This window comes from Papaver somniferum, unplaced genomic scaffold, assembly GCF_003573695.1.
Source record: "Papaver somniferum cultivar HN1 unplaced genomic scaffold, ASM357369v1 unplaced-scaffold_21, whole genome shotgun sequence".
Classification (NCBI taxonomy): domain Eukaryota; kingdom Viridiplantae; phylum Streptophyta; class Magnoliopsida; order Ranunculales; family Papaveraceae; genus Papaver; species Papaver somniferum.
Window position 1 is genome coordinate 5,950,739 of NW_020631041.1, and position 13,885 is coordinate 5,964,623.

Below are 13,885 nucleotides of genomic sequence, written 5' to 3' on the forward strand. Positions count from 1 at the left end.
ATTAGGTAAATAATGCCACATCTGCTATTGGCTAGTAATGCTTTCGGAGGCTGGAAGAGCCTTCCTTGTTAGTGGATAAATTCCAAGGACGCTACTAGTAAATTTATGAGCAAAAATGGATAGATCTATGATGCAAAGTGAAATTTTTTCCTTTTGTGGATATAAGTACTAAAGAGAATCTAGTGAAATAAAAGAGAGACAAAAACACGACTAAGCAATATTAGTTTGACATTAACCAAATTACTAGTATTATTATCGGAAAATGAATTATTTGTCCATATATTTTTAAATCACGGTTCAAATGGACGAGTAAAAAATAGTTTGGGTGAAATGGCCAAAGAAAAAAATAGTAAGGATAAAACTGGATTCATCCTAGCTGAAATTTACAAAATAGTAAGGATGAAACTAGATACATCCTGTGTAAATTAAAAATAAGAAAAAATATTTGAAAATGGGCACGATGAAACTGGTTACATCCTGCCTATTTTTACATTTTTGTCAATTTAAACAGTATCAAAATCTAACTGTCCATTTCACTCAGGAATTATTGGTTTTGGTCTTTTTAACCGATTTTGTGTATTATTATTAGATAATTAATGGAGTTGAAATTGGGCAAAGGCTACAAGTAGACAATGTTAGCCACTCTCATTTGTCTAATTGGCTAATTAAGAAAGATAGGTATATAAAATATTGCAAAATTAATTAAGAAACAAGAAGATTACGAAAAGTAAACAACTCTCCTGGACAGTTTCCCACTTGATGATAACAACACCTCCACAGGTACGTAAAGGGCAAGGGAAGATCATAAAGAATATGGTATCGGAAGACGGAATATGTTTTTCTTTCCTTTTATGAAATAATAAATGTCAAAAAGAACGTTAACGCGGGAGAATAATCTACAATGAAATTCATTTCACACACAGGATGTTAGTTGAATTGTTGTCTCCTTGACTCTTATACTTCTACTCCTAGTTAACGAATCAAACACAAAACATAATTTAACTAGGCGTGGAAGGATGCAATTGCAATGCACCACTTTCTAATGCATATCTGGTTATGATCGTACATAGATACCCTAGTTACTCACCATCGAACATGAAACACATCCGAGTAAAATGTGAACCATATCAAAGAGATTTAGAAAGGAAGAACAGGAACTAAATTACAGGTTTTAGTGAAATGCTGACATATAAAAACCACATACTCGTATTGGGCGTTGTTTTTTCATGTCAAGCTACATTATTTCTTGTATTTCCTACCTACTACGTACATTTTCTTGCACCCTTCCATAAGATCCGAACTTATGGAAGAGAGGAAGAGTAAAGCAAAAGTGGATGTTCAGTTTCTTCTTTCATTTTTCTTTTTCGTGGTATATTCATTTTACCTTTCTACAAAGATAGTGATTTCTACATCATTTAGGCTTACCTGGAATTATTTTCTGATCGGACATCATTCTCGAACTTTTAATTGACTTGTGCCTATGGACTAATTAGTGTGGCACACCACTGGCGCCACAACTTGGATGTGTCACATAACTATCAAATAACAATCACACCCACCCACAAGCGTGGGCATTCATAGCTTTTAGTTGTGGGTCTCCCAAGGGTCCAAAAGCAATTGCATTTAACAGGGCATAAAGAAAAAATTTCTTGATCATTTTACCTGGAAAGCCTAATCAGTTCCCTGGGACTTTGCTTCGAAATAATAATATTATCTCCATAATTAAGATAAATAGTTAAATAGTTGAACAAATATTAATGAGGACTATCAAATGGATATTGAGAGCCATAAGGAAAATCAAAGCCCAAATAAAGATCTTGAGAATCCAGTGTTGAAGAAAATTCACATACTTCATAATCTGAAGTTTCTAAGTTTTGTCCACCATCAAAATAGCTCACTTGGTAAGGCGAGAAGGAACTGGATTCTGAAATTGTAGGAGATGAAGAAAAAGGACTAGTCATGAAGTGATTATCAGGTGTCGTTGAAGAGAAAATGTTGTTGTTATTGTTGTCGTTGTTACTTTCTTTATCTGTACATGATGAAATGGGTATTGAAGCCGAAGGAAATGAGAATGAAGGGGATCTTAGAACTGCTTGGGTCGTAATGAAATCCTCTGTTTTACTATGACAACTACTAGTTTGGAAATTGATTATCGTTTCTTGTGTTTTGATCCGCCTCTGATCTTGTTGATCTTGTCGGTTTTGCGATTTCCCTGGTAGCAAATGTGCACCTTGAATACAAGTACGTCTTCCGCAATATGTCACACTAAACATCGATGAGTCCTCGTCGGAACGTTGAACTTGTTTTCTAGCTAAACATCCTTGAGCATTGCTATGTGTACATCTGTGATAGCCTCTGAAAATTTGCAATATATCTAATGACACATTTAACTTCTGAAGATATATAATGCGAATTGATGAATTTTACTGTTGCTCACCTTGGATAATTGGCTCCAAGAATATCTTTCTGTCCATATTTTCTCCAACTATACCCATCATCCACAGGTTCTTCCAACCCGGTATGTTCACAAACGCGTACTTGTTCTGTCCATCTCTGTAATGTTTTCCTGTTATCACAAAATAGAAGTTGCTTATAAGATAAAACTCATACAAATAAGAATTTCACAAAACTATACAGTCAAATGGATCCAAATATACCTCTTCTTGGAGGCGTTTCCGTTGAGATCAGACTTATAATTGCTGCAAGGACTTCTGTCAATAGAACGCGGGGAATCGGACTGGATAACATCTGACTGGGATCCAGTAATTTGAGATTGGTTGCCAGCTTCCGACTTGGTCCCGGTCAACATGGAAAGGGTGTTTTCGAAAGATGATAAAATTTGAGGTAGTAGCAAATTGGCAGCAGTTGAAGTAGCAGAATCAAGACCAAATTGTAATTCCTCAAAGTAACTCTATAGCTTGGGTTAGCTCATTGAGTATCAATGGCTTTTGATCCATATAACTCATGCTACTATTATTCTCCTCCATTTTAATGAAACTACTCATGATTGGAACCAGTACTAGAACTAGTAGAGATGAAGCGGAGGAAGGAGGGATGTGGATTTATAGGAACGACCCTGACTGGGTAAGTACGAAATAACTATCCGCGTTATATTTTTGTACGCAAATTGCAAAGATGGTAATATGTCAAAGCTAAAAAAAGAAAAAACTAGTTGAACTTACTTACCCCGTATGAACCTACCAAATGGATGCGCTTGCTAATGTTGTTTTTAATAATGATTATTTTAGTTATTTTGATTACTGTGACTTTACCTTCTTCCCCATTCAAGTGGATAATTTAGAAATTATAATAATTTCAAGTGGTTTGATAATTTAGAAATTATTTTAGTTATTTTGAGTATAATTCTAATTTCAGTATTAGCAAATTTAGAAACATTAATTGGACTGAATGATGGTGTAAACCTAGGCTGAACATGGTTTCGGTTTTCCGCTAGAACCGAACCAAACCAGACCAATTAGGAAGAAACCAAACCGAACCATTTACTAATGGATTGGTTACAGTGTAGAAAGTGGAAAACGGATAGTGTTGGTTTTGGTTTGGTTTGACCTCTAAAACCGAACCAAAAACCATTGAAAAACCGATTAATTTTTAAACTTAATTTCTACCGTCGATATACAAGTATTAGATTCAACCCATTGATTTAGAGGATAAATAGAAATTCTAAATCTAATATTTTATTATGATACTCTCCCTCTTTCTCTTTCTCCTTCTCTCAGTCGCCTCCTTTCTCCACCCCCAACTACAGCTGCTGCTACTCGACTATTTTCTTCCCGTCTTCCTTTTTTTTTTATTTGTCAATAACTAAATTAAGATATATTATATATCTTCTTTTGATCTCTAGAATTAGAGTAAGCTTTAACTATTCTTGATATTTTTTTTATTTTATTTTTTTGTCTATAAATTTGTGTAAACCAATACTATCGGCAACTACGATTTTTTATCTGTAAATTTGTGTATTTTTTTTTTTGGTTTGACATAATTATTGGTTAACCAAAAAACCACTGGGACAAACCGAAACCAACTGGAACCATAAACCGAACCAATGGTTAATGGATTGGTTTGGTTTAGATTTTTAGAAACCAATAGTATTGGTTTCGGTTTGGCTAGAAACCGAACCAAAACCGACCATGAACAGCCCTAACTGTAAACTCTTTCTTTCATTCTACCGAAAATATCTTACCCACGTATAGATTCTCATTTGACAAACTAAAATTTCCGTAGAAATATACTTTTGGGCCTGGTTTTAAATTTTTTCGTAAAATCAATTATTTTTATGCAATAAGTCCAGTAGGTAAAACTAAAAGAAAAATGCTTGACTTACATGGACTAAAAAGTTAGCTTACAGAAATATAACCGCAATGAAAAAGCAAAAATAAATTCTAAAGGTCGCAGTCATTACCAAATCTATGAGCAAAAATTGATTACTATTTCATAAACAAATTGCAAAGATGCTTGAAAATTTCCTTATTTGGATATAAGTACTAAAAAGTGGATATAGATGAAGTTGGAAGGAGTGAAAATGTCGTTAATCGTGGGTTAGCAATACTAATTTGAGACTTAAAAATGATTAGTTCACCGAAAGGAGTTGAATAAGTGCAAACCGCCACTAGAGGAAGACAAAATTAGGCACCCTAATTTGTTTAATTTTCTTATAAATTTTATACTAAGAAAAATGAATACCTAATAAAAATGTTGAAAAATTAACTAAAAATAGGAATGGGAAGTTCCCAAGTCGATCCATTTGCAAAAGAGTACCTCCAGAGGTATATGAAAGGGCAAGCGAAGTGGAGGAATAGTGGATCATTTATTTATTTACTTTTCTATAAATAATAAAATTATCTAGTTAATCAATGTTATTTTTGAACACAAAACTGGTTAAAAAAATCAAAATCAATAATTCCTGAGTGAAAATGACATTTAGATTTTGATACTGTTTAGATGGACAAAAATGTAAAAATATCCAGGATATAAATAGTTTCATCCTACCCATTTTTAAATGTTTTTTCTTATTTTTAATTTACATCAGGATGCATCCAGTTTCATACTTACTGTTGTTTAAGTTTAAGTCAAGATGAATCCAATTTTATCCTTGCTATTTTTTTAGTGTCCATTTCACCCATACTGATTTTTACTCGTCCATTTGAACCATGTTTTAAAAATATTTCGACAAATAACCCATTTTCCGATTTTTCAATTAATCAAATTATTCCTCAATTGTGGCAAGTTATGGTGTAAATCTCAAGATACTGACTCCTTGTCCAAATTTAATTTCCTCAAAAAATTCAAACAAGAATCATCAACCAACCCTTGTTAGCAGTGGCATTCAGCCTCTTTGGTTTCATATTTTTTTCTACTTTCCATCTTTGTTACGCAGTGGGCTCAGGGGTATAGCACCCAAATGCTTTGATATACACAGGAGTTCTTTCTTGGGAAAGGTATATCAAGGTTGGAGCATTCCACTGAACCAAGTTGAATCCTGTTGTAATGTTTAGATTTTAACATCACTGGGAGTCATGACTGGGTGGAAGATTTAAAGAAACATTGCAAAACCCTGCAAGTACTACCAAATCATGTTGGGCTGTAGCCTGCAGGAAATCCAACTCCTTGAAAGGTAGGCTAGATTCCAAACAGTTTTCGGTCTAAAATAGATCCTTGTTTACATCTGATTCAGCATGATAAATCAAAAGGACTTTAATTGAGATGCAGTTGAAAATAAAATTACAGAAACTTGGGATGGGCAAAGCAACCTATTGTGTAGTAAGTAATCTACTTCTGTAACAAAACCTTTTTTCACAGAGAAACTAAGATTATACCTTCATCATCTTAGCCGAGTATAGACTACAGAAAACTCTGAAGGATGAAACTGATCATGCAATTTTGCAAGCAAAATTACTATGTATTATGAAAGTTCACAAAAACAAAAACAAAAAAAAGAAAAAAAAAAAAAAAAAAAAAAAAAAAAAGGAAGAAAATTGAGAAGAGGAAAACAAACAAAGAACTAACAAGCAAAAGGACTGGAATACTCAGCCTGGAAGAGGTGCTCAATACAAGGAGGGGAGGAGAGCCACACATAAGATATGTGGTTACTGGCTACAAAGGCATCAAGAGAATGCGCAACAGTATTGGCATTCTTCCTGACATGAACAAATTAAACTCAATGTCTTCAAAGGAGATAAGGTAAACTTTAAGGAGATAAAGTTCACAAATATAGATACATCAAATAGGAGTTCATATAAAATTCAGAAATCATAGTCAGTAAGAGACTTCATTAAACACGTCAAACTGAGAACATTAAGCAAAAAGAACCAAACATCATCTTGACTTCTTTGGTTTTGAAAGAAAACTGGTGCAAATAAGGCATACAATTCATTAATTGAGTTCTTTAATATGCAAATAGAAAGAGTAAAATAACTCAAGCCTTAAAAGAGACAGCTGAGTTCCTCAGTTAACCTCAGACTGTCTTCGTTGTTTTTTTGTATTCAAGGTTTGAAATGCAAGGATGGCTTCAAGTGTCTTACCAAGATGAGGGTGGAAGTATTGTTGGCATCATTTTTAGCACAAATGGCAGGATCATCTTCCCTTTATAACTTGTATGCCTGTTAGCCACAAGTGAAGAATGGCTGAGCTCTTCAAAACATCCAGTTTGGATATTGAATCCCCGAACCCTGTGCTTGCAACCAAACAAAACAATATTACGGTCTAGCGGACTGAAACCTAAAATCTGGACTGCTACATAATCACTTATCGAAAGACAAATTCCTGCTATGGTATCGTAAACTGAAATATCTGATAGAAGTGTGTGGGCTTCCAACTCAAAACCAATTGGCAATTAGTGAAGTGGCTCCACACCTTATATATTAGGATCTAGACTAACGAGTTAGCTATGTGGGACTATATTTAGTTCTCCAACATGCCCCTTCCACGTGTAGGCCTCTGTGAGTCCGCTACATCGTGGACCTGTTGTATGGTTGCCCTGCCTTCTTGGGTCTTATTGGGTCTTACGTCTCATACAGGGCATAGCTCTGATACCATGATAGAAGTGTGTGGGCTTCCAACTCAAAACCAATTGGCAATGAGTGGAGTGGCTCCACACCTTATATATTAGGATCTAGACTAAGGAGTTAGCTATGTGGGACTATATTTAGTTCTCCAACAATATCCTTGTGCAACATTTGCCAGTTTTTCCTCATCAAGCACCCAAACACTGACAATTACTTTCCTCCTTGTAACTCTAGCGTAACAGATGCCACCTTCTGACTCCCCAAGAATATGATAATAAAACATACCGAAGTGTTTATCACCTAAGTTAGCATCCAGCAAATTGATCAAACTACACTGATGCCCATCACTTCTGTTGTTATGGTTGATATTATAAACTAACATTCTATTCGACCCTTCTATCCAAAACAAAATACCGTTAAGAGTAACAACATTCTCATATTTAGTATGACACATGTAGGTACAAAAAATAGGTTCGCCACGTGGCCACACAGGAATGCACAAAATATGACCGTGGGATCTCACTTAAAAATCTCGGTCAGCGACTTGTCAAATCAAGTCAGGATAGTCATTATTGAATAAGTCAACGAAATGAAAAACCAGGCGCGAGATATCATATTGAGGAGAGGTAACTCGCTCGAAGAGTCTAAGCTGCGAAGAATCAGTTGGAGTACCCAGCAAGTTAACGATCACGAAGTAAAGGTTGGTGAAATGAGGTTGCTTGGCTGAGAAGATAATCGGAGAAGTTAATTAATTATGGAGCAATAAAAGAGACAGCTGTCCAAACAAATATCCAAAGTTGTCAGCGAAAGAAAGGGAAAAACTTTATGGAAAATGATCTGGGAGAAGTATAAATCATCTCCACGAGAGTCGGGCGAAGTAAAATGAGTTGTACACCATTAGTGTCAATTGGTCTATAAATAGGAGTCCTTGAGTAATGTAAAGGGGGTCGGATTCTAAGGGAGGTAAGAGCTAGGCTTAAAGTGAGAGATTAGGGTTTCCTTGTACTTAAGAACTTGTATCTTTCACTACTTGGAGTGATTACTTAATAAAAGATTTTATCATTGAAAGCATTTATCATGTCTTAGATCTGTTTCTCTTCTCACTTGGGTGTGCTACCGGATTTTTGGTAGTTACATTTTGGCGTCCAGAAACAGAGACTTAGATCAGGGATTTATCCTCATCTACGAGTTTCAGAAAGGTTGAAACTGTTAGGAGATTAGAGATCTTGGGAAGCTGTTTTAAGATTAGGGTTTTGTAGATCTTTTAGAAATCTTGAAGAGAGAGTAACCCTCGGTGCTGCATCGGAATATTGGAGGAAAGAAACTAGTCGGAAGATATCAAGTCAAAGATTAGTTGATGGCCAGAACACCAGATCGAGCAAGGCACTTGATAGCGACGAGGATAAGTAAACGTTTGGAAACGAAAAGAAGAGGAAGAATGGAAAGGGGAGATGCATCAAATGCAGGGGAAAGACAAGGCGTGAACAGGCGGCGGAATAATCAGACTAATGAATATGGCTTTCGGGAAGGCTCGGTACACACTTCCGACACAGACACTATTGCAGAGGAAGAAATGACTCACGAGGAGTTGGAAGAGAACATTAACGAAGAACACATCACGTTGGAGCAGCTAAGGGAGACACTTCGACTTGAACGGGAACGAGATAGGGATCTAGGAACAACACACCCGAATGATAAGGAAAAATGCTAGGTTGGAGCAGCAAAATCGCCAACTAAACGAGGAGGAAGAAGTAGACTCCATGGATCTCATGGACTCGGAAGGAAATACTATATCGTCAGGGTAAGAAGAGCCATGACGGAGGAGAGTTTCCCACCAGGACAACGGAGGAGAGCGACGAAGAACAAGGCAAAGGGAAGATAGTGGTGAAAGAGATCTGAGGAGAGCATTGGAGGCAACACGATGGGAAGAGCAAAGACGGAGGTAGGAAAAAGAAAGGATGAAGGAGGACGAAGTAAGGTGAGAAGAAGAAATGCAACACGAAGTAAACCGGAGACATGAGGAAGCAATCATACGAGGGGAGGGAAGGCTTAGCGTAATGAGAGGCGACCACCATGAAAGAAACGGAGGGAATCTGAACCACGAGGTCATGCATGAGCTACGAGATATGAGGACACTGATAAACAATTCACGAAGAGATGGAAGGTGGCAAAGGCGATAGAAGAGGCAGAAAAATCCCCATTTACCTACGAGATAATGTACGCAGACATTCCTGAGAAGTGTGTGCTGCCAACATTTTCAAGCATATTCAGCGGATCGGAAAGTGCCATGCAACATTTGTAGAAGTATACTCTGTCATTAATGCAGTGGGGACGAAACTAAGCACTACTCTATAAATACTTCCCGGCGAGCTTGACCGGGGAAGCATTGGCATGGTTTGACGGGATACCAGAAAGATCAATTTCGTTGTTTAAAGACCTCAAGAGAATATTTCTAACAACGTACATAAGTAACAATCTACTGATACCGGGAATTGAGACGTTATTTAACCTAAGGCGAAGACCAATGGAAAGTATGCGAGGACTAGTAATAAGATGGAGGACAGTGTGTAGAGAACTTGGGGGACGAGTTGACGAGAAATTTTTTATCCTATCCTTCGTGAACGCCTTATTCCCGACTGACTTATTGTACACCCAAATATTTATAATACGAAATTCCTTGACGATGAATGAATTAAGGGAGTATCAAGAGGAATATATAGTGTTGGAGGAGAAGCAGAGGCAAGTCAGCGAAGTGACACCACTTCCAGCAAAGGAAGGAAATTCAAGGCTATTACGAAGAACAATACATATCGTAAAGGATGATCCGAAACGGGAGGAAAGGGAACCTTCAACCCCCGTTCCGGCGAAACTTGTAGCTGTGTCAAGCGGGGATCAAGAGTGGATTGACCAGCAGAGATACGAGGAGTCAAGACGAAGAAACTATGAGCACCGAAGCAGTAACACAGGGTATCAAAACAGAGGAAATCAAGGACCTAGGTTTGGAGAGCGAAAACCAAATGCACCGGCCTTTGAAGAAGTAAAGCTTCCCAGACTTAATACAACTGTGGAGAAGGTATGGGAAGTGATAGTACTGACAGAAGAGATTTCTCCCCCACCAAATCTGGGAAGGGAACCACCTTCTGGTATTAGGAGTCATGAATTTTGCAGGTATCATCAGTTTCATGGTCATAACACGAACGACTGCCGAAACATCTGAAGGATCATACTTCGTCTGCTGGAACAGGGGAAGCTCGCTCATTTTCTGGAAGGATATGTGCAGCCACCCCCAACCCCACCTCACAATAATCAACCAGTGTACCGGATCGAGGAACCCACAAATTAAATTGCAATTCGATAATACATTCAGCCAAAATCATTCAAATTTTCCATGATAATATACTCAAAAGAGTGCACAAGAGGGACTTCGAAGGGAATGAGATATTTAGCGTGGAAAAGACGGGGCCGTTGGAAGAGTGGAAAAAGAGGGAGATAACATTTTCAGCAAAGAACGCACCAGAGGGAGGAGCTTTGCACACAGAGTCGTTGGTCGTAACCTTAAGTTTTGGAATATATTCAAGGTGGGAGGAAGTCGGAGCCGAGAAAGAGAAAATTTGGGCAATAGACAGAATCCTGGGAGCTCAGTCGACATACTCTTTTATCATGCATTTATAACTATGGGGTACAAAGATTACGACCTCATACCCTCGACATATAACATATATGGGTTCAACGGGGTTGCGTCAAAACCAAAGGGAGAATTAGTTGTAAAGATTTTCGCGGGCGAGTTGGAAACCAAGCTTACTGTTTGTGTGATAGATATAGACTCACCTTATAATGCTCGTATAGGTAGACCATGGATACATGGGATAAAAGGGGTTGCATCTACATATCATCAGGATGTGCGGTTTCCGATGCCAAGCGGAATGGGAGAGATTAAGGGAGACCTAAAGGATGCGCGAGATTGTATCGAAAAGGATATCCAGAACTATGAGAAAAAGGTGAGAAGAAGGATAGAACAAAATAAGAAGGTATGTGAAGCAAAGAGAGCGGAGCAACTGATGGTGTCACTATTGGGATAAGCGAAGAGCAGATTGCAACACAGAAAATCATGGAAGAGACAATAAAGATGACGAGTGCCAATGAGAAAGACCGCGAGAAGACTCCAGAAAAGGAAAACCAAGCCGAGATAAAGCAAAGTGGGAAAACAAAGATGGAAAAAATAGCTGAAGGAGGCGTAGTTGTGAGAAAGAAAAAGAAACCCCAATCGCCAAGGAAAAACGAACCTCGCAATGCGGAACAAACCCAAACAATTCAAAGCGCAAAAAGGTATCGACACAAGAGGTGGAGGAAAATATTGAATTTCCCGGTCGTCTCGATAAGGAAAACGAGGCATGCGACGAAGACAAGGAAATTGAGCAACTAAAGGAGGAGATCTACCAAGAAATACGAATGAAGGAAGACTTGATAAGAGAACGAATAAGGCTAGAAAGGAAAAACGAGAAGCTCTTGATTAAGAACAATAACCTAAAATAAAAATGAATGGAACGTGACACTAAAAGAGGGGAAATTACTTCGGGAATAAGTTGGCAGCTGAAGAATATCATGAGTATCAGCGAGATAGGAAGGGGCGAAGGGAAAAAAGTGAAAAGGAAGATTTGAAAAGAGCCATAGAAAGCAGCAGGAGGAAATTCAGGGAAAAAGAGTATCGTATGCAGCAATTGATGGCGACCCGAGGAAAAAGTGTGTCCATTCTATATTCTTTAGATTGACGGGAAACAGAGTGTCGTGATCTTTAAATATCGAGCGGTGGGATCCACCAGCATTGATGCGAGGAATGCCAGAGCATCTGCGAATATATTATCTTTACATTATTTTGCGGATCACCAACTGTGAGTCATTATTTATTCTAACGTCATCTAGTTCCATTTCAACTGCCAATCGCAATGCATGTATTACGCCTTCATACTCTGTTTCGTTATTGGTGGATGCGAATTCCAGTCTAAATGAATATTCCATTTTCGCTCCTAGCGGTGAGATAATCACTCTCCCTATTTCGTTTCCTTCTCCATTTACAGATCCATCAACTAGTATCTCCCACCTTTTTGAATTTCGCTCTCTTAATAGATTTTGAGGACTTCCCTCATCTTCGCCTACCTCCATCATCTCTTCTACACTCTCATCTTCCTCCAATGGGAACTCTGCTAAGAAATCCGCAATGACTTGTGATTTTGGTGAGGATAATATCTCATACTTGATGTTAAAGTACCCCACTTGTGCGTTCCATCTTTCTATTCTTCCAGATCTTTTCGAGTTCTCCATTACAGATTCAATTGGTACTTTTGTAAGAACTCTGATCGTATGAGCCTGAAAATATGTGCGAATCTTTTGAGATGCTACACTAGTGCAAGGATTAGCTTTTCGATCTTCGCATAATTTTTCTCTGCTTCATTGTAGGTTTTTCAGATGTAATAAATTGGTTTTTCGACTCCACCATCTAAGCGAAGATGTACGTCACTTAACGCATTCGGTGTCGAATCTAAGAATAATAATAATAATAATTCCTCCCATAGTTCAGCTTTATGCAAAATAGACACATTCATTAAGTAACTTTTAAGCTTTGCAGTGCCTTCTCACATTCAGTTATCCACTCGAATTTGGCTCCCTTCTTTAGAATGTTGAAAAAATTCTTGAAGCTAACAATCCATTCAAATTCTGCATATCCTTTAATGTCGCTGGTGTTGGCATGTCACGAACTGCTTGCACCTTCTCTAGATCTACCTGTATTCCTTTCTCCGATACAATGTATCATAGGAATTTCCCTGACGCCACTCCAAAGATATACTTTGCAGGATTTATCTTCATTTTGTATTGCCGCATTTGATCGAATATTTCTTCCAAATGGTCTACATGATCTTCAGCCTCCTTTCTCTTTACTAGCATCTCATCAACATACACTTCTAGAGTCTTGTGGATCCACTTCGGGAATATATTTTCCACCATTCTTTGATACGTAGTACCTGCATTTTTTAAACCAAAGGGAATTCTTGTGTAACAGTATAATCCTATGGGTGAGAAGAAAGCTGTGTGTTCTTGGTCCTCTTCAGACAGGGGGATTTGATTGTAGCCTTTATGCCCGTCCAATAATGATATCCTTTTATTCCCTGAGGAAGACTCTACCATCTGTGGTATATCTGGTAAAGGAAAGTTGTCTTTTGGACAAGCTTTGTTTAGGTCACTGAAGTCGATGCAGATCCTTATCCCATTGTTCTTTTTTTGGCACCACCACCATGTTTGCTATCAATTTTCGGTACTTAGTTGGTCGTATTATTCCTACATCTAGCATTTTCTGCAGCTCGGCTTCTATCTGCGGATGGTATGTTTTTGCTATGTTCCTTATTCTCTGCTTGAATGGCCGTACATCCTTCCTGACATATAACATGTGACATGCAACATCAGGATCTATATATACCTGGAATTTCATCCATCTCCCATGCGAAGACATCGCTATATTTTTTTAGAAGTTGAATTGTTTTTTCTTCTTCTTCTGCCCCCATTCCAGTTCCTATCCTTATCATTTTGGACTCCTCTTCTGTCCCTTTGTTGACCTCCTTAGTTGGCTCGGCTGCGATAAAGTTCGCCTTTGGTTCACCTAGTGGAGATGGCTCTTTGATCTCTTTCACTGGTGCCCCTTCTTTATCTGGGATTTCGCTTGGTATACCTCGACCTTCTTTCGCTCGCACCATGTATACCCTGAGTTCTTCTTCATTCTTTAACTGCTTCGCCTTTCTCCACCTATCTTTTCGCTTTTTTGCTCTTCTTTCATAGTTCTTAACATCTAACAGGTTATAGGCTTTCGCTCTTTC

General features: G+C 37.9%; 1 protein-coding gene across 1 annotated transcript; it reads right to left on the bottom strand.

Moving 5' to 3' along the window:
- Positions 1 to 1,676: 1,676 nt before the first annotated feature.
- On the bottom strand, positions 1,677 to 3,011 carry LOC113339795 (probable WRKY transcription factor 41). Its single transcript, XM_026585021.1, has 3 exons — positions 2,658 to 3,011; positions 2,438 to 2,566; positions 1,677 to 2,355 (listed from the first exon to the last, which is right to left on the bottom strand). Exons 1-3 carry the CDS (start codon positions 2,807 to 2,809, stop codon positions 1,755 to 1,757), a joined length of 882 nt encoding a protein of 293 aa, XP_026440806.1. The 5' UTR covers positions 2,810 to 3,011; the 3' UTR covers positions 1,677 to 1,754.
- Positions 3,012 to 13,885: the final 10,874 nt, after the last annotated feature.